At 53.8% G+C, this 24,604-nt stretch overlaps 1 protein-coding gene across 1 annotated transcript; it reads left to right on the plus strand.

Annotated features, from left to right (window-relative positions):
* The first annotated feature begins 475 nt into the window (after positions 1 to 475).
* On the plus strand, positions 476 to 24,604 carry arl2 (ADP-ribosylation factor-like 2). Its single transcript, XM_073031557.1, has 5 exons — positions 476 to 590; positions 10,305 to 10,415; positions 13,315 to 13,477; positions 14,554 to 14,634; positions 23,818 to 24,604. The coding sequence occupies exons 1-5, from the start codon at positions 526 to 528 to the stop codon at positions 23,950 to 23,952; spliced, it is 555 nt and encodes a 184-aa protein (XP_072887658.1). The 5' UTR covers positions 476 to 525; the 3' UTR covers positions 23,953 to 24,604.

Here is a 24,604-nt window from a genome sequence, read left to right on the forward strand (position 1 = left end):
TGCTGCCTGACCTGCTGAGTTCTTCCAGCGCTGTGTACGTATTCTTTGATCCACAGCATCTGCAGTTCTATTTTTGTGTTCTGATGGAGTGACAGCACCCTGCAGGACCCTGCCTGACCGGCACCTCCACGGGCGGCGCTGTGGCTCGACTCCAGCCCGATTCAACCCATCCTGCCAGCACCCTGCAGCACCCTGCCTGACCGGCACCTCCACGGGTGGCGCTGTGGCTCGACTCCAGCCCGATTCAACCCATCCTGCCAGCACCGTGCAGCACCCTGCCTGACCGGCAGCTCCACGGGTGGCGCTGTGGCTCGACTCCAGCCCGATTCAACCCATCCTGCCGCCTGCCGCATTCTCGTCGGTAACCGGACGACGGGAACCGCCAATCGGAGGGCGCTGGCTTTGATTGACGGGGGGATTGGACAATCGGCAGGGTCCTGCTGGCGGAGCGAGCCAATGAGGCTGGCGCGGAGGCGGGAGTGAGGCTCGGCGGCGGCGGCGGTGGCGGAGGAAGAGACCGGCGGGATGGGGCTGCTGAGCATCTTGAAGAAGATGAAGGAGAAGGAACGCGAGGTGCGGCTGTTGATGCTGTATCCCGGCGGGAGCAGTGCGGGGTCGGAGGTTGGGCTGGGTGGGCAGCGTCGGGTCACGGGGGTGGGGGGTCAATGATGGTCACGGGGGTGGGAGGTCAGGGATGGTCACGGGGGATCAGTGTTGGTCACGGGGGTGGGAGGTCAATGATGGTCACGGGGGATCAGTGTTGGTCACGGGGGTGGGAGGTCAGGGATGGTCACGGGGGATCAGTGTTGGTCACGGGGGTGGGAGGTCAGGGATGGTCACGGGGGATCAGTGTTGGTCACGGGGGTGGGAGGTCAGGGATGGTCACGGGGGATCAGTGTTGGTCACGGGGGTGGGAGGTCAGGGATGGTCACGGGGGATCAGTGTTGGTCACGGGGGTGAGAGGTCAATGATGGTCACGGGGGATCAGTGTTGGTCACGGGGGTGGGAGGTCAGGGATGGTCACGGGGGATCAGTGTTGGTCACGGGGGTGGGAGGTCAGGGATGGTCACGGGGGATCAGTGTTGGTCACGGGGGTGGGAGGTCAGGGATGGTCACGGGGGATCAGTGTTGGTCACGGGGGTGGGAGGTCAGGGATGGTCATGGGGGATCAGTGTTGGTCACGGCGGTGGGAGGTCAGGGATGGTCACGGGGGATCAGTGTTGGTCACGGGGGTGGGAGGTCAGGGATGGTCACGGGGGATCAGTGTTGGTCACGGGGGTGGGAGGTCAGGGATGGTCACGGGGGATCAGTGTTGGTCACGGGGGTGGGAGGTCAGGGATGGTCACGGGGGATCAGTGTTGGTCACGGGGGTGGGAGGTCAGGGATGGTCACGGGGGATCAGTGTTGGTCACGGGGGTGGGAGGTCAGGGATGGTCACGGGGGATCAGTGTTGGTCACGGGGGTGGGAGGTCAGGGATGGTCACGGGGGATCAGTGTTGGTCACGGGGGTGGGAGGTCAGGGATGGTCACGGGGGATCAGTGTTGGTCACGGGGGTGGGAGGTCAGGGATGGTCACGGGGGATCAGTGTTGGTCACGGGGGTGGGAGGTCAGGGATGGTCACGGGGGATCAGTGTTGGTCACGGGGGTGGGAGGTCAGGGATGGTCACGGGGGTGGGAGGTCAGGGATGGTCACGGGGGTGGGAGGTCAGTGTTGGTCACGGCGGTGGGAGGTCAGGGATGGTCACGGGGGGATCAGTGTTGGTCACGGGGGTGGGAGGTCAGGGATGGTCACGGGGGATCAGTGTTGGTCACGGGGGTGGGAGGTCAGGGATGGTCACGGGGGATCAGTGTTGGTCACGGGGGTGGGGGGTCAGGGATGGTCACGGGGGATCAGTGTTGGTCACGGGGGTGGGAGGTCAGGGATGGTCACGGGGGTGGGAGGTCAGTGTTGGTCACGGGGGTGGGAGGTCAGGGATGGTCACGGGGGATCAGTGTTGGTCACGGGGGTGGGAGGTCAGGGATGGTCACGGGGGATCAGTGTTGGTCACGGGGGTGGGGGGTCAGGGATGGTCACGGGGGATCAGTGTTGGTCACGGGGGTGGGAGGTCAGGGATGGTCACGGGGGGATCAGTGTTGGTCACGGGGGTGGGAGGTCAGTGTTGGTCACGGGGGATCAGTGTTGGTCACGGGGGTGGTGAGGTCAGGGATGGTCACGGGGGTGGGAGGTCAATGATGGTCACGGGGGTGGGAGGTCAGGGATGGTCACGGGGGTGGGAGGTCAGGGATGGTCACGGGGGATCAGTGTTGGTCACGGGGGTGGGAGGTCAGGGATGGTCACGGGGGATCAGTGTTGGTCACGGGGGTGGGAGGTCAGGGATGGTCACGGGGGATCAGTGTTGGTCACGGGGGTGGGAGGTCAGGGATGGTCACGGGGGATCAGTGTTGGTCACGGGGTGGGAGGTCAGGGATGGTCACGGGGGATCAGTGTTGGTCACGGGGGTGGGAGGTCAGGGATGGTCACGGGGGATCAGTGTTGGTCACGGGGTTGGGGGGTCAGGGATGGTCACGGGGGATCAGTGTTGGTCACGGGGTTGGGAGGTCAGGGATGGTCACGGGGGATCAGTGTTGGTCACGGGGTTGGGGGGTCAGGGATGGTCACGGGGGTGGGAGGTCAGGGATGGTCACGGGGGATCAGTGTTGGTCACGGGGGTGGGAGGTCAGGGATGGTCACGGGGGATCAGTGTTGGTCACGGGGGTGGGAGGTCAGGGATGGTCACGGGGGATCAGTGTTGGTCACGGGGGTGGTGAGGGGTCAGTGTTTGGTCATGGGGGTGGTGAGGGGTCAGTGTTTGGTCATGGGGGTGGATGGTCCGAGGTCATGGGGTGAGTGGTCAGTGTTCTGTCGTTGGGGTGTGGGGATCAGTGTTGGTCACGGGGGTGGTGAGGGGTCAGTGTTGGTCACGGGGGTGGTGAGGGGTCAGTGTTTGGACATGGGGGTGGATGGTCCGAGGTCATGGGGTGAGTGGTCAGTGTTCTGTCGTTGGGGTGTGGGGATCAGTGTTGGTCACGGGGGTGGTGAGGGGTCAGTGTTTGGACATGGGGGTGGATGGTCCGAGGTCATGGGGTGAGTGGTCAGTGTTCTGTCGTTGGGGTGTGAGTGGTCAGTGTTGGGCCACAGAGGGTGGGTGGGTCAGGTATGGTGTCATGGGGTGGTGAGGGGTCAGTGTTCAGTCGTGTGGGTGGTCTGTGTTGGGCCACAGAGGGTGGGGGGGCCAACAGTGGGTCACGGGGAAGCGTTAAGGAGTGGTGTCAGGGTGAAGGGGTTGGGAGTGAGGGTGAGGGGAAGAGGACGAGTGGAAGGGGGGAGGACAGGAATGGAGATCAGAGAGAGGGCGGAAAGGAGTAGGAGTGAGGGGGTGGAGGGTTTCGGATGAGTGTGGGAGATCTGGTGAACAAGAGGTTCCCAACCAAGAACTGGAGCCAGGCAGTGAAGAGCATTGTCGGTGCTGCAAGAGCCTGTGTGAAGGCAGGTCACTCGATCACGTCGACGATATTACGAACAATGCCAGTGCATTTTCAAACAACAACACACACAAAATGCTGGTGGAACACAGCAGGCCAGGCAGCATCTATAGGGAGAAGTGCTGTCGACGTTTCGGGCCGAGACCCTTCGTCAGGACTAACCGAAAGGAAAGATAGTAAGAGATTTGAAAGTAGTGGGGGGAGGGGGAAATGCGAAATGATAGGAGAAGACCGGAGGGGGTGGGATGAAGCTAAGAGCTGGAAAGGTGATCGGCGAAAGTGATACAGAGCTGGAGAAGGGAAAGGATCATGGGACGGGAGGCCTCAGGAGAAAGAAAGGAGGTGGGGGGAAGCACCAGAGGGAGATAGAGAACAGGCAAACAACTAAATATGTCAGGGATAGGGTAAGAAGGGGAGGAGGGGCATTAACGGAACATAGAGAAGTCAATGTTCATGCCATCAGGTTGGAGGCTACCCAGCCGGTATATAAGGTGTTGTTCCTCCAACCTGAGTTTGGATTCATTTTGACAGTAGAGGAGGCCATGGATAGACATATCAGAATGGGAATGGGACGTGGAATTAAAATGTGTGGCCACTGGGAGATCCTGCTTTTTCTGGCAGACCGAGCGTAGGTGTTCAGCAAAACGGTCTCCCAGTCTGCGTCGGGTCTCACCAATATATAAAAGGCCACACTGGGAGCACCGGACGCGGTATACCATACCAGCCGACTCACAGGTGAAGTGTCGCCTCACCTGGAAGGACTGTCTGGGGCCCTGAATGGTGGTGAGGGAGGAAGTGTAAGGGCAGGTGTAGCACTTGTTCCGTTTACAAGGATAAGTGCCAGGAGGGAGATCGGTGGGAAGGGATGGGGGGGACGAGTGAACAAGGGAGTCGCGTAAGGAGCGATCCCTGCGAAAAGCAGAAAGGGGGGAGAGGGAAAGATGTGTTTGGTAGTGGGATCCCGTTGGAGGTGGCGGAAGTTACGGAGAATTATACGTTGGACCTGGAGGCTGGTGGGGTGGTAGGCAAGGACAAGGGGAACCCTATCCCGAGTGGGGTGGATGGGGTGAGGGCAGATGTGCGGGAAATGGGAGAGATGCGTTTGAGAGCAGAGTTGATGGTGGAAGAAGGGAAGCCCCTTTGTTTAAAAAAGGAAGACATCTCCTTCATCCTGGAATGAAAAGCCTCATCCTGAGAGTAGATGCGGCGGAGATGGAGGAATTGTGAGAAGAGGATAGCATTTTTGCGAGAGACAGGGTGGGAAGAGGGTGCATTTTCAAAGTGTGTTGCAGGCAGAGGGTATCAGTGAAGGGTAGGGTGTGCTGGGGACCAAAGGGGCAAACTGTATTTCATGGAGTAAAAGGATGTTTTAGTCAGAGAATTCGGGGATGGGCGGTGAAATTCTACAACACATTAGCATTAAAGAAAATCAAGTATAACATGCTGTGGTGGGTCTGAAGGCGGATAAACCTGCACGGCCTGATGGGGACTTGCTGCGACCCAGACCGAAATATTTAAACCTGATGAAGGGTCTTGTCCTGAAACGTTGACTGTTTGTTCATTTCTGTGGACGCTGCCTGGCCTGCTGAGTTCCTCCAGCACCTTGTGAGTGTTGTCGGGGTAGAAATCGTATCTACACTTGGGAAGGTCAGGTTTAATGAAGGGCAGCGATGGTTGGGGGGGGGGGGGGTGTGATCCTGTTTGAGCAGGCTGATTTTAATCTCTGTGAAGAGGGAAGGATTGATGTTGTGGGTGAGGACGGTGTTTCAGGCGGCAGGTGGTCTGTGAAAGTGGTGTAGCACAGGAGCTGCTACTCCTCGTTTTAGGCACTGACAACCGGCGTGTACGTAGGATTCAGATTCAGTGTATTGTCATTTAGAAACCACAAATGCAATGCAGTTAAAAGGTGAGACAACGTTCCTCCAGAATGATATCACAAAAGCATATGACAAAACAGACTACACTAGAAAATCCACATAACGTTTGGCAATCCCCAATCCAGAGTCCGGAGAGGCTGCTGCGTATTAATATCGCGCTACCGTCTTAGTGCGTTCCCCGGAAAGGAGGTCCAAATCCACCAGACAAACAAGACCAAAAACTAAAGCTACAAAGACCTGCACAAAACCACATAGTTACAACAGTGCAAACAATAGCATAGTTGATAAAAAACAGACCATGGGCACAGTAAAAATAGTCCAAAGATGTTAAAGGACTGTAAGTTCAAAAGAAATTACCACACAGTTTCCACAAGTCCCCGGGGACCCGACAGACTTGCCATCCCACGCCGGCGGGAGAAGGGAATACCCCCGCTATGGACTTACACGGCGCCGCCCGGCTCAGCCTCGCAGACGCAGCACATAGTGAAAGCTCCGTCGAAACCAGCCTCGCAGACTGAAAGCGACCTGACCGCAGCGGACATGAATCAGAGCATTCAGAATCAGGCTTATCACTGACATGTTGTGAAGCTCGCTCTTTTGGGCAGTAATTGTTTGCAGTACAGAATATACTACTGTAGATTACAAGTAGAAAATTAATTTGTTCAAAAGAGAGCAAAACAGTGAGGTAGTGTTCATGGGTTCAATGTCCATTCAGAAATCTGGCAGTGACAGAGAGAAGCAGTTTCTCAATCATTGACTGTGTGTCTTCAGGCTCCTGTACCTCCTCCCTGATGGCAGAGGGGAAGAAGCTGTTCCTGAATCGTTGAGTGTGTGTCTTCAGGCTCCTGTACCTCCTCCCTGATGGCAGAGGGGAAGAAGCTGTTCCTGAATCGTTGAGTGTGTGTCTTCAGGCTCCTGTACCTCCTCCCTGATGGCAGAGGGGAAGAAGCTGTTCCTGAATCGTTGAGTGTGTGTCTTCAGGCTCCTGTACCTCCTCCCTGATGGCAGAGGGGGAGAAGCTGTTCCTGAATCGTTGAGTGTGTGTCTTCAGGCTCCTGTACCTCCTCCCTGATGGCAGAGGGGAAGAAGCTGTTCCTGAATCGTTGAGTGTGTGTCTTCAGGCTCCTGTACCTCCTCCCTGATGGCAGAGGGGAAGAAGGTGTTCCTGAATCGTTGAGTGTGTGTCTTCAGGCTCCTGTACCTCCTCCCTGATGGTAGCAATGAGAAGAGGGCATGTCCTGGGTGGTGGGGGTCCTTAATGATGGATGCTGCCTTTTAGAGACATCGCCTTTTGGGAGGAGATGGCAGTGGGGAAGAAGCTGCTGTTGAACTCCTATACCTTCTCCCTGGGGGATGGGGGCCCTTACTGACAGATGCCACCGCCTTTTGAAGCTGGGGAGGCTCGTGCCCATGATGGAGCTGCCTGCATTTGCAACCCTCTAGCTGTCCTCGCTGCTGCGCATCAGAGCCCCATACTGGGCAGCGATTCAGCCAGGATGGTTGAATATCCTCCGTGGCATGCGCTGGCTTGAGGGGATATCTGTGTACGAGTGAAAATCACGGCAGCACAGGTAGTTACGGTGATGTTACTTGGTTCACTGGGGTGGGGGGGGGGGGGGATACAAGACGAGCAGAGGTCAAATTTCCGGTTTCAGAGCACAACTGTACAGTCTGTTCTCCACACGATGGAAGGAGGTGACTCCGCTGGTGAAGGTGCAGAGGAGATTCACCTTGTGTTACCTGGGGTAGAGTATCTGAGTCATCGGGAGACAATGTGTAGGCTTTGTTAGTTTAGAGTTGAGGAGGCCGAGGGGAGCAGAAATTGAGAGACTTTCCTCTCTGAGGAGAGCTGCGATTGAAGCATCCCCAGAGAGGGCGGAGGGTAGAGCGAACCTGAGGAAGGATGTTTTCACCCAGACGGTGTCAGAATCAGGAACTGGGGGGGAGGTTCACTCCCCTCACAACATTGCAGTAATGTCCAGATAAGCACGTGAATCCGCACAGTGTAGAAGGTGAAGAGCAGGGGCTCCCGGCCATGGACCCCTACCGGCAACCGAGGGGTCCGTGGACTGCGGATTGGGAGCCCCTGGTCTACGGTCAGTGCTGGTCGTCAGGTAATTGATGTGTTGGGAGCAGGATGAGGCTGTTCATCCTCTTGATAGAACTCGGGTGGAGTGGCGTCTCTCAGCCCCCACCCTACGACAGCGCTGATCCCCGGCCTACAGTACTGTGCAAAGATCTTAGGCACGTTTATATATCGATAGGGTGCCTAAGACTTTTGCACAGTACTGTAGTAATTTTATGTACTGCTGTCAAACAAAAAAACAAATTTCCTGACACGTGTGAGTGATGATAAACCTGATTCTGATCTGGGTCTCTATTGTGGACTGAGAGTGGGAAGGGGGCAGAGAGAGAGGGATCATGGTTGGGAAAAGGGGAAGGGAGAGGGGAGGGAGTGGGAAGCACCAGAGAGACATTCTGTAATGATCAATAAACCAATTGTTTGGAATCAAATGACCTTGCCTGGTGTCTCAGGGCTGGGTGTGTCTGTACCCACCCCTGACACTCCTTCTCTGCCCCCTGTCCCACACCCCTCCCACGGCGCCCCACCCTCACCATTCCCAACGTCCTTTGCCCCCACCAGATTTACAAACTCGCTCCCTGCTCCACGTTGACAAATACAGGACTCTGCAAAAGTTACAGGAGCCCTACCGATTCTATATGTGCCTAAAACGTTTGCACAGGACTGTAAGTTCCAATTACAATTTATAGTTTTTCATTATTATGTATTGAAGTGTACTGCTGACTGGTAATTTTGCAACATATACTGGTGATATTAAAGCGGATTGTGATTCCGAGATGACACTAAAGTGGGTGATGTTGACAGTCGGGATTGTCATTGACTGGGCAGGTGGGCTGAGAAATGGCCAATGGTGTTTCATTCAGAAAAGCACAATTTGGTTTTGAATGAAGGTGGTCAAAACCTTGCTTTCCCCGTCTGTAAGGTACAGCTTCCACGGGTACTGCTGTAAAACAGGGAGAACTTGGGTACAGGTGTGCTCTTCCCTGAACGAGGAGTCACAGGTAGACAGGGTCCTGAAGGAGACTTCTGGAATGCTGGCCATCGTCAGTCACCGCACTGAATATAGAAGTTGGTGTTTAAGTAGCGATTGTACAAGGCGTCAGTGAGACCACACTTGGAGCACTGTGTTAAGTTTTGGTCTGAGCGCAGAAGGGATTTGCAAGAGCTTGAGGGTCGGAATCGCACAGGGAGAGGTGCGAAGGAGACTGAGAGGCAATGTCCAGAGGTAGAGAAAATCAGGAGGGGCACAGGTAGGGTGCGAGGTCGTTTATCCAGGGTGGGGCTGTGGTTTTAAGGTGAAAGGTTTAATCAGAACCTGAGGGATAACTATTCTGCACAGTGGGGAGGAGATGAGGAATGTGCTGTTGGAGGAAGTGGTTTTATGCGGGTACGAGGAAGATCGGAGTTTAGAGGGTATTGGCCAAGGGCTGGAACGTGCTGTTGGAGGAAGGGGTTTTATGCGGGTACGAGGAAGATCGGAGTTTAGTGGGTATTGGCCAAGGGCTGGAACGTGCTGTCGGAGGAAGTGGCTTTATACGGGTACGTGGAAGATCGGAGTTTAGAGGGTCTGAGCCGTGGGCTGGGTAATGGGATTAGCTCGAATATACATGGATGAGTTTCGTCTGAAGGGGCTTTCCCATGTACAACTCGATAACGTACCCAAGAGAAGATCTGCAAGCAGAGGTGCAAAGGGCCACTGAGCCAATCGTCAGGACCAGGCGGGATCTAATAGAACAGGGGAGCAGATACTTAAAAATAAAGTTTCTTTTATTTCATCAGGGGCAGATTTGATAGTATTGGGGTCAAGTCGAGGGTCACTCAGCTACACTGGCACCAGATGTAATGACAGACAGAGGACCAGTGACACAGACAGTCATCCATTGTTGTCACGTGTATCGAGATACGGTGAGAATCCGGTTTTGCACCCTGATCAGATCATTACACCGTGTATTGAGGTACGGCAAGGTAAAACAGTAGCAGAGTGCAGAATAGAGTGTCACAGCTACAGAGAGAGCGTGGCGCAGGTAGACAGTTGTGAGGTCCACAGTCCAACTTATCGTTTTAGGGAACGATATAATAGTTTTTACCTCCCCCTCCTCTCTCCTTCTATTCTCCACTCTGCCTTCTCGCCTGCCTAACACCTCCACCTGATGCCCTTCCTCCTTCCCTTTCTCTCACAGTCCACTCTCCTCTCCTATCAGGTTCCTTCCTCTCCAGCCCTTTACCTTTCCCACCCACCTGGTGTCGTCTGTCACCTTCCAGCGACCCTCCTTGCCACCACCTGTATTATTCTGGCATCTTCTCCCTCTCTTTCCGGTCCTGGTGAGACAACTCGGCCCAAAACATTGACTGCTTATTGCATTTCCAAAGGTGCTGCCTGACTCACTGAGCTCCTGCAGCATTTTGTGTGTGTTGCTGTATAACAGAAGCTGTCCTTGAGCCTGGTGGGACGTGCTTTTAGACCTTTGTATCTCCTGCCCAATGGGAGAAGGGAGAGGAGAGAACGTGGGGGATGAGTGGGGTCTTGGAGTATGTTGTCTGATGCAGTGAGAAGTGTAGACGGGGTCCATAGAGGGAAGGCTGGTTTCTGTGGTAAACTCAGCTGAACTTGCACTCTGACATGCTGGCATAAAGGCTGTGAGTCCCCATTTGGTGCTGGGCTACATCCCCTGTGACCATTCGAACAACCCTCGGCCATGATCTGAGACACTCTCCCTGTACACGATTCCATCACTGTGTAATCAACTTCAGGATTGTTTAAATCTTCCGCTAATTCCAAGCGTGGTTCGTCTACGCTCCTGGTTCCTTAACTCGTTTCCAGCGGCCTGGACAATGCCGGGAAAACGTCCATCCTGAAAAAGTTCAACGGAGAGGATATCGACACCATCTCCCCGACGCTGGGCTTCAACATCAAAACTCTGGAGCACAGAGAGTAAGTGGGCACACGGTGACCTCACGAACCCGCGTCTATCTTAGCTAGGATCAGAAATGGAGCATTTCATGGCACGAGGGTTCCTGCCTCTCACCACATGAGAGGGAGAGAACCCAGGCCTCACTCCAGCCCGGCCCAAACTTCCACTGGGGATTGTAAGGGGCTTTGCTTCCTATCAGTGTCCATGGTGAAGGCAAAGCAGTGTACAGCCCCTTTTATCAAACAACTGACAACCACGTCCTTATCTATTTAGAAGAACAGAAGATTAACAAATCCACAGGCCCAATTGTACCCGAGTGACCCATTCACCCACTGACCGGTACGTCCTGTCCTTCCCCACCGGGTCAGTTATACCCGAGTGACCCATTCACCCACTGACCGGTACGTCCTGTCCTTCCCCACCGGGTCAGTTATACCCGAGTGACCCATTCGCCCACTGACCGGTACGTCCTGTCCTTCCCCACCGGGTCAGTTATACCCGAGTGACCCATTCACCCACTGACCGGTACGTCCTGTCCTTCCCCACCGGGTCAGTTATACCCGTGACCCATTCACCCACTGACCGGTACGTCCTGTCCTTCCCCACCGGGTCAGTTATACCCGAGTGACCCATTCACCCACTGACCGGTACGTCCTGTCCTTCCCCACCGGGTCAGTTATACCCGAGTGACCCATTCACCCACTGACCGGTACGTCCTGTCCTTCCCCACCGGGTCAGTTATACCCGAGTGACCCATTCACCCACTGACCGGTACGTCCTGTCCTTCCCCACCGGGTCAGTTATACCCGAGTGACCCATTCACCCACTGACCGGTACGTCCTGTCCTTCCCCACCGGGTCAGTTATACCCGAGTGACCCATTCACCCACTGACCGGTACGTCCTGTCCTTCCCCACCGGGTCAGTTATACCCGAGTGACCCATTCACCCACTGACCGGTACGTCCTGTCCTTCCCCACCGGGTCAGTAATACCCGAGTGACCCATTCGCCCACTGACCGGTACGTCCTGTCCTTCCCCACCGGGTCAGTAATACCCGAGTGACCCATTCGCCCACTGACCGGTACGTCCTGTCCTTCCCCACCGGGTCGGTTATACCCGAGTGACCCATTCGCCCCCTGACCGGTACGTCCTGTCCTTCCCCACCGGGTCGGTTATACCCGAGTGACCCATTCGCCCACTGACCGGTACGTCCTGTCCTTCCCCACCGGGTCGGTTATACCCGAGTGACCCATTCGCCCACTGACCGGTACGTCCTGTCCTTCCCCACCGGGTCGGTTATACCCGAGTGACCCATTCACCCACTGACCGGTACGTCCTGTCCTTCCCCACCGGGTCGGTTATACCCGAGTGACCCATTCGCCCACTGACCGGTACGTCCTGTCCTTCCCCACCGGGTCGGTTATACCCGAGTGACCCATTCAGCCACTGACCGGTACGTCCTGTCCTTCCCCACCGGGTCAGTTATACCCGAGTGACCCATTCAGCCACTGACCGGTACGTCCTGTCCTTCCCCACCGGGTCAGTTATACCCGTGACCCATTCAGCCACTGACCGGTATGTCCTGTCCTTCCCCACCGGGTCAGTTATACCCGTGACCCATTCAGCCACTGAGCGGTACGTCCTGTCCTTCCCCACCGGGTCAGTTGTACCCGAGTGACCCATTCGCCCACTGACCGGTACGTCCTGTCCTTCCCCACCGGGTCAGTTATACCCGAGTGACCCATTCACCCACTGACCGGTACGTCCTGTCCTTCCCCACCGGGTCAGTTATACCCGTGACCCATTCACCCACTGACCGGTACGTCCTGTCCTTCCCCATTGGGTCAGTTATACCCGAGTGACCCATTCACCCACTGACCGGTACGTCCTGTCCTTCCCCACCGGGTCAGTTATACCCGAGTGACCCATTCACCCACTGACCGGTACGTCCTGTCCTTCCCCACCGGGTCAGTTATACCCGAGTGACCCATTCACCCACTGACCGGTACGTCCTGTCCTTCCCCACCGGGTCAGTTATACCCGAGTGACCCATTCACTCGAGTGACTCATACCGACCGTTGTGAGGCGCCAGGTTAGTGTTTACCGACCAGTGTGAGGGGCCAGGTTAGGGTTTTCCAACAGGTATGAGGTTAGTGTGGGGAATGAGGGGCCAGGTTAGGAGTTAACGACCTGTGTGAGGGGCCAGGTTAGGGTTTACCGACCGGTGTGAGGGGCCAGGTTAGGGTTTACTGACAGGTATGAGGTTAGTGTGGAGAATGAGGGGCCAGGTTAGGATTTACTGACCGGTATTAGGGGCCAGGTTAGTATCTGCCAACAGGTATGAGGGAGAGTTAGAGGTTATGGGGAGTAGTGAATGAAGAGTTAGGGGCAGGAGCCAGAGGTCAGAGTCGAGGTTGGAGAACAGCCAGGGATTGCCAAGGACGGAGACACTGAGGACAAAGACCTGTGTTTGCTGAGGTTAAACCTCAAGGTTAGCACCCTTGATAATGTGGGCCTTTGAATCCTGGGGTGGGCAAGACCAGTGCAGATCCGGAGACACAAAGTCTGTTGACAGGACTGGAGGCATGATGTTGGTTGGAAGGTCAGAGGTCCTGGAGGGCAGAGATCAGGTCAGTCGGCATTGTGGAGACAATAACGAGGCCCTGTGAATCCTGAGGGCGGCAGGTCCCAAGGCCCGTGCAGATCCAGAGGCACGAGTTTGATTGGCCATTCCGGATGTCGGGCCTCCAGTGACACGCGAGGATAGAGGTCACGTTAGCAGGCCCGCAGGCGACCGCTCAGGGTGGGGTGGGTAGGAAGGGGTTGATTTGCTGCTCCGTGTGTCTTGTAGTCTGTGCTGTACATTGAGGGTACGCCCTGTTGGTGACATTTCACTGTGTTGTGACCCCGCCCGCCCAGCTTCAAGCTGAACATCTGGGACGTGGGAGGCCAGAAGTCCCTGCGATCCTACTGGAGGAACTACTTTGAGAGCACGGACGGCCTGATCTGGGTGGTGGACAGTGCCGATCGCCTCCGGCTCGACGACTGCAAGAGGGAGCTCTCCGTGTTGCTCCGGGAGGAGGTAAGTGCCAGACGGAGGGAGCGCAGGGGTTTTGTCCCGTCCCCGGTGCGAGAGGAGGGTCAGTCCACGATTCTGATTGCACCTCCACGCCTCTCCTCTTTACTCAGCACGTAAACAGAGGGCAGGCGGGCGGGAATGGTGGGAGGGGTCAATACCCATGTCTGACCATGTTTGCTTGCATTTATGCATTGGGCTGCTGTCACAATTGCCTGACTTGATGTTTGCATTAACAGCCAGGTCTACCTAACAGAAACATACAAATCTACAGCACATCACAGGCCCTTCGGCCCACAATGTTGTGCCAACCATGTAACCTACTCTAGAAACTGACTAGAATTTCTCTACCGCAGAGCCCTCTGTTTTTCTGAGCTCCGTGTACCTATCCAAGAATCTCTTAAAAGACCCTATCGTATCCGCCTCCACCACCGTCGCTGGCATCCCATTGCACGCACTCACCACTCTCTGAGTGAAAAACTTACCCCTGACATCCCCTCTGTACCTACTTCCAAGCATCTTAAAACTGTGCCCTCTCGTGTTAGCCATTTCAGCCCTGGGGATAAGCCTCCTACTATCCATACAATCAATGCCTCTCATCATCTTATACACCTCTATCAGGTCACCTCTCATCCTCCGTCGCTCCAAGGAGAAAAGGCCGAGTTCACTCAACTTATTCTCATAAGGCATGCTCCCCAATCCAGGCAACATCCTTGTAAATCTCCTCTGCACCCTTTCTATGGCTTCCACATCCTTCCTGTAGTGAGGCGACCAGAACTGAGCACAGTACTCCAAGTGGGGTCTGACCAGGGTCCTATATAGCTGCAACATTACCTCTCGGCTCCTAAACTCAATCCCACGATTGATGAAGGCCAATACACCATACACCTTCTTAACCACAGAGTCAACCTGCACAGCAACTTTGTGTCCTATGGACTCGGACCCCAAGACCCCTCTGATCCTCCACACTGTCAAGAGTCTTGCCATTAATGCTGTCTGCTGTTCCCCTTGGAGTGGAGAGGAGGGTGTCGCGTTGTTGAGGAGTACTCAGTAAACTCGCTCTCCTCTTTTCCCCCATCCAGCGACTGGCTGGCGCTACACTCCTGGTGTTTGCCAACAAACAGGATCTGCCTGGAGCCCTGTCGTCAGATGCCATCAAGGAAGTAAGTAGCTGTTCTGCACTGTGTCCTGTGAGATGCTGACCGTGGGGCCGGTGTACGGGAGCACTGGCTGAGAGAAGGGCTGTTTCAGTCTTTTCTCGTTCCTGTCCCAGTGTGGACTGAGATGAAAACAGTGCTTGGTCTGTGGAAGGGAGAGACACTGGTCTTCGATGAGAAGTGCTGAGGAATTCCAGTACAGAAACAGGCCCTTTGTGTCCCTGCTGGCCATTTTGCCCACCTACACCATCCCTTTGTCCCCCTTCAGACATCTATTGAAATATCGCTGCAAACCTAGTGATTGTATCTGACCCCGCCTACTCTGGCAACAGCTTCCAGATATCACCCACTCGACTGTCGACTGAATATTGGTTTATTCATAGAACAGTACAGCACATCACAGGCCCTTTGGCCCACAATGTTGTCTTGACCCTTTAACCTACGCTGAGATCAATCTAACCCTTCCCTTGCCCGTAGACCTCCAGTTTTCTATCATCCGTGTGGCTATCTAAGAGTCTGTTAAATGCCTCTGCTGGCCCCCCGGCATCGCGTTCCACGCACCCACTGCTCTGTGTATAAAAAAAACATGTTCCCCTATACTTCCCTCTCATCACCTTCAAATTCTGCTGCTTGGTGTTACCACTTCCACCCTGGGAAAATGCTTCTGTCTATCCGCTCGATCTCTGCCTCTTATTTACAGCTCCCAGCGACCCCACAACCCCGATCAGCCCTAACCTAATCACGGACAATTTACGGTGATCAGTTAATCTACCCGGTACGCCTTGGGACTGTGGGGGAAACCGGAGGACCCGGGGGAAACCTGTGCATTCGAAGGGGGGGAAGAGGCTCCTTACAGAATGGCACCAGAATCGAGCTCTGAACTACAGAATACCTGAGCTGTAGTGGCATTGCGCTAACCGCTACGCCACCTCTTGCACACCTCTCACGCTCCTTCAGTCCAAACAGAAAAGATTTAGCTTGTTAAACCTCTCCTCGTAAGACGTGATCTACAATTCAAGCAGCATCTTGGTAAATCTCCTCTGCACCCTCTCCAAAGCTTCCACAGACGTCCTGTAATGAGCTGACCAGAACTGAACACAGTACTCCCAAGTGTGGCCTGACCAGAGCTTCGTACAGCTTTAATCACGAATTACCTCGTGATTCTTGAACTCAGTCCTTAACCACCCCTTTCAGCTTGTGCAGCAACTTTGAGCGATCTGGACACCATTTTGTGCCTGACTTGCTAAATTCCTTGAGCACTTTGTGTATTAAACTAACCTAGTCCCTCGGGTCTGTATAAGCACTGCTCGACTGTAATGATTGTATCTCATTCCAGCACGACCTGGTTTGGATTCCCAGCATCTGCATGTGGTGTCAAGTTGTCGAATAGACTGACAATCCCTCAGCTTGCCTGCCTGCTGCCAGGGACATTTGAAGTGGTGGGAGAGTTTATATATTTGTGCAATGAAGATCTTCTCTGACATTCTGCAGATGCTGGAAATCCAGAGTAACACACACAAAATGCTGGAGGCACTGTATTGAAGGGTCTCAGCCCGAAGCGTCACCTCTTTATTCGTCTCCATAGATGCTGCCTGACCTGCAGCATTCTGTGTGTGTTACTCTGAAGCTGGTCATAGTGCTGCTATACTGAGGTGGAGATATAACTCTACCAAAAGAGGTATTAGGTGCTCCTTCCCTCCGCTAGCCTGCAGGTCACCCTTGGGCAAGGTGTAGCTCCTGCTTAGCCCCCGATCAGGGTGAGGTGAAGCCGTGGGAGCAGGTGGTGGACGGTCGTATGAGCAGCCGGTGCAGATCACAAGTCCTGGTTATGTCACCACTGACGCCAGGCAGACAATCTCTGACAAGTATTGATAATGGCTGGGGTCACCCGTCTTGTAAAGACACTGCCCAGAAGAAGGCAGTGGTAAACCACTTGTGAGGAAAAATTTGTCAAGAACAATCACGGTCATGGAAAGACCACGATCACCCACGTCATAATGACACGGCAGAGAGTGGTGATGACAGAGGTAGTGATTAGGATTTTGCCGGTTGGTTCAAGAACCGGACGGTTGAAGGAAAGTAGCCTGTCCTGAACCTGGTGGTGAAGGACTTCTGGCTTTTGTGCAGTACCTTCTGCCGTATTGAAACTGTGAGAAGGTACACTGGCCCAGATGGTGGGGATGTTTGATGAAGGGATGGTGAGGGATTTCCTCGTGCCCGATGGGAGTGAGAAGGTTGTCGGGCCCGGACTGTGGGAATGTTTGATGAAGGGACGGTGAGGGGTTTCCTCGTGCCCGATGGGAGTGAGAAGGTTGTCGGGCCCGGACTGTGGGGATGTTTGATGAAGGGACGGTGAGGGATTTCCTCGTGCCCGATGGGAGTGAGAAGGTTGTCGGGCCCGGACTGTGGGGATGTTTGATGAAGGGACGGTGAGGGATTTCCTCGTGCCAGATGGGAGTGAGAAGGTTGTCGGGCCCGGACTGTGGGGATGTTTGATGAAGGGACGGTGAGGGGTTTCCTCGTGCCCGATGGGAGTGAGAAGGTTGTCGGGCCCGGACTGTGGGGATGTTTGATGAAGGGACGGTGAGGGGTTTCCTCGTGCCCGATGGGAGTGAGAAGGTTGTCGGGCCCGGACTGTGGGGATGTTTGATGAAGGGACGGTGAGGGATTTCCTCGTGCCAGATGGGAGTGAGAAGGTTGTCGGGCCCGGACTGTGGGGATGTTTGATGAAGGGACGGTGAGGGATTTCCTCGTGCCAGATGGGAGTGAGAAGGTTGTCGGGCCCGGACTGTGGGGATGTTTGATGAAGGGACGGTGAGGGATTTCCTCGTGCCCAATGGGAGTGAGAAGGTTGTCGGGCCCGGACTGTGGGGATGTTTGATGAAGGGTAGGTGAGGGATTTCCTCGTGCCAGATGGGAGTGAGAAGGTTGTCGGGCCCGGACTGTGGGAATGTTTGATGAAGGGACGGTGAGGGGTTTCCTCGTGCCCGATGGGAGTGAGAAGGTTGTCGGGCCCGGACTGTGGGGATGTTTGATGAAGGGACGGTGAGGGATTTCCTCGTGCCCAATGGGAGTGAGAAGGTTGTCGGGCCCGGACTGTGGGGATGTTTGATGAAGGGACGGTGAGGGATTTCCTCGTGCCAGATGGGAGTGAGAAGGTTGTCGGGCCCGGACTGTGGGGATGTTTGATGAAGGGACGGTGAGGGATTTCCTCGTGCCAGATGGGAGTGAAAAGGTTGTCGGGCCCGGACTGTGGGGATGTTTGATGAAGGGACGGTGAGGGATTTCCTCGTGCCAGATGGGAGTGAAAAGGTTGTCGGGCCCGGACTGTGGGGATGTTTGATGAAGGGACGGTGAGGGATTTCCTCGTGCCAGATGGGAGTGAAAAGGTTGTCGGGCCCGGACTGTGGGGATGTTTGATGAAGGGACGGCGAGGGATTTCCTCGTGCCCGATGGGAGTGAGAAGGTTGTCGGGCCCGGACTGCGGGGATGTTTGATGAAGGGACGGTGAGGGATTTCCTCGTGCCTGATGGGAGATGTGAGAAGGTCGCCTGGCCCGGATGGTGAGATCTTTTCACGGATCTGGGCTGGCACCAATAACAGGAATCAATAGGCAAGGTTCTCTCTTTGGAGAGTGCTCAGGGGTCAGTGAGCTGTGCAGGAGATTTTGGAATAGATTCGTGAGGTGAAGTGGACCAGGCTGGTGTGGTAAGAGATGAACTGAACTGAACGACAGTGCCTAATAAGGATAAGAGAGGGAAAATAAGATGAGAGCTAAGTGAGGGCTGGTATAGAGTCACTGAGCAGTGCGGCACAGAAACAGGCCCTTTGGCCCATCTAGTCCATGCTGAACCATTAATTGCCTCATCCCATCAACCTGCACCTGGTCCATCGCCCTCCATCCATGTACTTACAGGAACTCTCGAGTGTTGAAATTGAACATGTTCACAACTTGCGCTGACAGCTCCTTTCGCACTGTCATCCCGGTGATTCAGAAGATCCCAACCTAGGGTCCACCGACCCCTTGCTTATTATTATTAGTCCATGGCATCAAAAAGGTCGGCAACCCCTGCCCTGAATGAAGAAGTTCCCCCTCAGGTTCCCCTTTCAACCTTATCCCCTGACCTCGAGTCTAGTCTCACCCAAGCTCAGGGTAGATGCAAGTTTTTCCACTATTTACACCACTCATGATGGTTGGGGGTCAATTGAAATTATTCTGATCCATAAGTGCAAGAGTGTTCATGTACTTTATGTTCAAAGTATAAAACAAACCAAACAGACGGGATGTGAGTTTGATTGGAGCAGAGGGATTGACAGAGAGACTCTACATACAAACCAGACGGACGGGATGTGAGTTTGATTGGAGCAGGGGGACTGACAGAGACTCTACATACAAACCAGACGGACGGGATGTGAGTTTGATTGGAGCAGAGGGACTGACAGAGACTCTACATACAAACCAGACGGACGGGATGTGAGTTTGATTGGAGCAGAGGGACTGACAGAGACTCTACATACAAACCAGACAGACGGGATGTGAGTTTGATTGGAGCAGAGGGATTGACAGAGACTCTACATACAAACCAGACAGACGGGATGTGAGTTTGATTGGAGCAGAGGGATTGACAGAGACTCTGCATACAAACCAGAGAGACGGGATGTGAGTTTGATTGGAGCAGAGGGACTGACAGAGACTCTACATACAAACCAGACGGAAGGGATGTGAGTTTGATTGGAGCAGGGGGATTGACAGAGACTCTACATACAAACCAGACAGACTGGATGTGAGTTTGATTGGAGCAGAGGGATTGACAGAGACTCTACATACAAACCAGACGGACGGGATGTGAGTTTGATTGGAGCAGAGGGATTGACAGAGAGACTCTACATACAAACCAGACGGACGGGATGTGAGTTTGATTGGAGCAGGGGGATTGACAGAGACTCTACATACAAACCAGACGGACGGGATGTGAGTTTGATTGGAGCAGAGGGATTGACAGAGAGACTCTACATACAAACCAGACAGACGGGATGTGAGTTTGATTGGAGCAGGGGGATTGACAGAGACTCTACATACAAACCAGACGGAAGGGATGTGAGTTTGATTGGAGCAGAGGGACTGACAGAGACTCTACATACAAACCAGACAGACGGGATGTGAGTTTGATTGGAGCAGAGGGACTGACAGAGACTCTACATACAAACCAGACGGAAGGGATGTGAGTTTGATTGGAGCAGGGGGATTGAAAGAGACTCTACATACAAACCAGACAGACGGGATGTGAGTTTGATTGGAGCAGAGGGATTGACAGAGACTCTACATACAAACCAGACGGAAGGGATGTGAGTTTGATTGGAGCAGGGGGACTGACAGAGACTCTACATACAAACCAGACGGACGGGATGTGAGTTTGATTGGAGCAGAGGGATTGACAGAGACTCTACATACAAACCAGACGGACGGGATGTGAGTTTGATTGGAGCAGAGGGACTGACAGAGACTCTACATACAAACCAGACAGACGGGATGTGAGTTTGATTGGAGCAGAGGGATTGACAGAGACTCTACATACAAACCAGACGGACGGGATGTGAGTTTGATTGGAGCAGAGGGACTGACAGAGACTCTACATACAAACCAGACGGACGGGATGTGAGTTTGATTGGAGCAGAGGGACTGACAGAGACTCTACATACAAACCAGACAGACGGGATGTGAGTTTGATTGGAGCAGAGGGATTGACAGAGACTCTACATACAAACCAGACAGACGGGATGTGAGTTTGATTGGAGCAGGGAGACTGACAGAGACTCTACATACAAACCAGACAGACGGGATGTGAGTTTGATTGGAGCAGAGGGATTGACAGAGACTCTACATACAAACCAGACGGAAGGGATGTGAGTTTGATTGGAGCAGGGGGATTGACAGAGACTCTACATACAAACCAGAGAGATGGGATGTGAGTTTGATTGGAGCAGAGGGATTGACAGAGACTCTACATACAAACCAGACGGAAGGGATGTGAGTTTGATTGGAGCAGAGGGATTGACAGAGACTCTACATACAAACCAGACGGACGGGATGTGAGTTTGATTGGAGCAGAGGGACTGACAGAGACTCTACATACAAACCAGACGGACAGGATGTGAGTTTGATTGGAGCAGAGGGACTGACAGAGACTCTACATACAAACCAGACGGACGGGATGTGAGTTTGATTGGAGCAGAGGGATTGACAGAGACTCTACATACAAACCAGACGGAAGGGATGTGAGTTTGATTGGATCAGAGGGACTGACAGAGACTCTACATACAAACCAGACGGAAGGGATGTGAGTTTGATTGGAGCAGAGGGATTGACAGAGACTCTACATACAAACCAGACAGACGAGATGTGAGTTTGATTGGAGCAGGGGGATTAACAAGTGTTCTACATACAAACCAGACGGAAGGGATGTGAGTTTGATTGGAGCAGAGGGATTGACAGAGACTCTGCATACAAACCAGAGAGACGGGATGTGAGTTTGATTGGAGCAGAGGGATTGACAGAGAGACTCTACATACAAACCAGACGGAAGGGATGTGAGTTTGATTGGAGCAGGGGGATTGACAGAGACTCTACATACAAACCAGAGAGACGGGATGTGAGTTTGATTGGAGCAGGGGGACTGACTGAGACTCTACATACAAACCAGTGTAGCAATAGAGAGACGTGAGGAACTGCTGATGCTGGAAGAACTCACCAGGCCACGCAGCATCTGTGGAGGCCTGGCATCAGGTTCTCTTGCCCCTTCCTGTTGCCCAAATCTCTCTGCACCTTCAATTGCAGCCTCCTGTCCATCCCCAGTTTGGACCATCTCAGCTGGTGACCTTCCCTGAAAAACCTGGGCACTTGGATCTGACATTCTCCCTCTGAAAACCTCCCTTTTCAGGCTTGGAATACTGTGCAGAAGGTTTAGGCACATATGTACCCCTATGGGGCCTAAGCCTTTCACACAGTACTGTATTTGTCAACGTGGAGCGGAAAGTGACTTTGTAAATCTGGTGGGAGCAAAGTACGTTGGGAATGGTGAGGGTGGAGCGCTGCGGGAGGGGTGTGGGACAGGGGGCAGAGAAGGAGTGTCAGGGGCGGGTACAGTCACACCCAGCCCTGAGACACCAGGCAAGGTCATTTGATTCCAAACAATTGGTTTATTGATCATTACAGAATGTCTCTCTGGTGCTTCCCGCTCCCTCCCCTCTCCCTTCCCCTTTTCCCAACCATGATTCCCCTCTCCCTGCCCCCTTCCCACTCTCAGTCCACAATAGAGACCCAGATCAGAATCAGGTTTATCATCACTCACATCTGTCATGAAATTTCTTTTTATGCAGCAGCCGTACAGTGCGATACATGAAATTACTACAGTACTGTGCAAAGATCTTAAGCAGCCCAGCTGTATATATGTGCCTAAGATTTTCATACTGGACTGTACATGGCTGGGCCAATTAGCATTGACTTTGTTATCTACCCTGGACCCAACATGTCGATGCAGTTAGAAAGAAGGCACAATAGTGGCTATATTTCATTAGGAGATTGAGGAGATCTGATTTGTCACCAAAGACACTCACAAATTTCTACAGATGTACCATGGAGGGCATTCTAACTGGTTGCAACACCGTCTCGTATGGAGGCGGACACTGCACAGGATCCAAATGAGCTGCAGAAAGTTGTAAACTCAGCCAGCTCCATCACGGGCACCGGGCTCCCCAACATCCAGGACATCTTCAAGCAGCGATGCCTCAAAAAGGCAGCATCCATCATTAAGGACCCTCACCACCCAGGACATGCCCTCTTCTCATCGCTACCATCAGGGAGGAGGTACAGGAGCCTGAAGACACACACTCAATGATTCAGGAACAGCTTCTTCCCCTCTGCCATCAGGGAGGAGGTACAGGAGCCTGAAGACACACACTCAACGATTCAGGAACAGCTTCTTCCCCTCTGCCATCAGGGAGGAGGTACAGGAGCCTGAAGACACACACTCAACGATTCAGGAACAGCTTCTTCCCCTCTGCCATCAGGGAGGAGGTACAGGAGCCTGAAGACACACACTCAACGATTCAGGAACAGTTTCTTCCCCTCTGCCATCAGGGAGGAGGTACAGGAGCCTGAAGACACACACTCAGGGATTCAGGAACAGTTTCTTCCCCTCTGCCATCAGGGAGGAGGTACAGGAGCCTGAAGACACACACTCAGTGATTCAGGAACAGCTTCTTCCCCTCTGCCATCAGGGAGGAGGTACAGGAGCCTGAAGACACACACTCAACGATTCAGGAACAGCTTCTTCCCCTCTGCCATCAGGGAGGGGGTACAGGAGCCTGAAGACACACACTCAACGATTCAGGAACAGCTTCTTCCCCTCTGCCATCAGGGAGGGGGTACAGGAGCCTGAAGACACACACTCAACGATTCAGGAACAGCTTCTTCCCCTCTGTCATCAGGGAGGGGGTACAGGAGCCTGAAGACACACACTCAACGATTCAGGAACAGCTTCTCCCCCTCTGCCATCAGGGAGGGGGTACAGGAGCCTGAAGACACACACTCAACGATTCAGGAACAGCTTCTCCCCCTCTGCCATCAGGGAGGAGGTACAGGAGCCTGAAGACACACACTCAACGATTCAGGAACAGCTTCTTCCCCTCTGCCATCAGGGAGGAGGTACAGGAGCCTGAAGACACACACTCAACGATTCAGGAACAGCTTCTTCCCCTCTGTCATCAGGGAGGAGGTACAGGAGCCTGAAGACACACACTCAGCGATTCAGGAACAGCTTCTTCCCCTCTGCCATCAGGGAGGAGGTACAGGAGCCTGAAGACACACACTCAACGATTCAGGAACAGCTTCTTCCGCTCTGCTGTCAGATTTCTGAACGGACATTGAACCCATGAACATCACCTCAATAGTTTCTTTTTCTCTTTTTGCACTATTTATTTCAATTATTATAACTCACAGTTATATATTTCACTGTGGTGCTGCATAGCAACAAATTTCATGATGTATGCCGCTGATATTAAAGCTGCTTCTCTGTTTGTGAGTGAACACTGGATCTTCAATACTGAATGTAGCCTCTGTGAATGTTTATTTGAATATTTCACTTGCTGTTGTACAGTCTCAGCAGGCTGCTGTTCTCTGTCTCTGTGCAGGCCCTGGACCTGGACAGCATTCAGACCCACCACTGGTGCATCCGCGACTGCAGCGCGGTGACGGGGGAGAACCTGCTGGCTGGAATAGACTGGCTACTGGACGACATCTCCTGCCGAATATTCACCGCGGACTGAGCCCTCCGCTGCCCCTCACCCCGAAGGACTGCCCCCTCCGAGCCCCTCGTTACGACGGTGGCGCCCACCCTGTTCCGAGGCCTGGATCGATCGGAACGGACTGCCAAGTGCAGCGACTGCATCGAGTTATCGAAGTGGAGTTGGGAGGGGGAGGGGGGCAGAGAAATAATCAAATCCCACCTGCAAAGCTCCTTAATTTTATGAACCCTCAATGTTAAATCCTTTCCTGACAGGACAGTGACGTGAGCAGTGCTTGGTTCAATGAGGTGTGAACATGGCAAGTGAAGTTTGACCTGCATGAAGGCGTCCTGTAAACAGAAACAGCAGGGAATTCCCTTCTTGTGCATTCACGTCCTCGCCCTCCCAACGGAGCTCTCTTAATTGCTCCCTCGTTCCTCCCCCACCTGTGCCCTCCCTTGCCACCCCAGCCCACGCCCTCCCTCGTCCCTCCCCCGCCTGGGCCTGCCTCAACCTGTGCAGTGTGACTCCCACTCTGCCATGTGCATTTTGTGATTGTTTTTTTTTGTCCGGTGGCTCTCGGAAGGCCCAGGTCCGTCTGTGGTTTAAACCCCACAGGCAACATCAAATGCTTGCTTAAATTATTTTGTAATATAGGATATTAAATTTAAAGGATTAAAGTGGCAGGGTTGGA

Source organism: Hemitrygon akajei, chromosome 28, assembly GCF_048418815.1.
Source record: "Hemitrygon akajei chromosome 28, sHemAka1.3, whole genome shotgun sequence".
NCBI classification, from domain to species: domain Eukaryota; kingdom Metazoa; phylum Chordata; class Chondrichthyes; order Myliobatiformes; family Dasyatidae; genus Hemitrygon; species Hemitrygon akajei.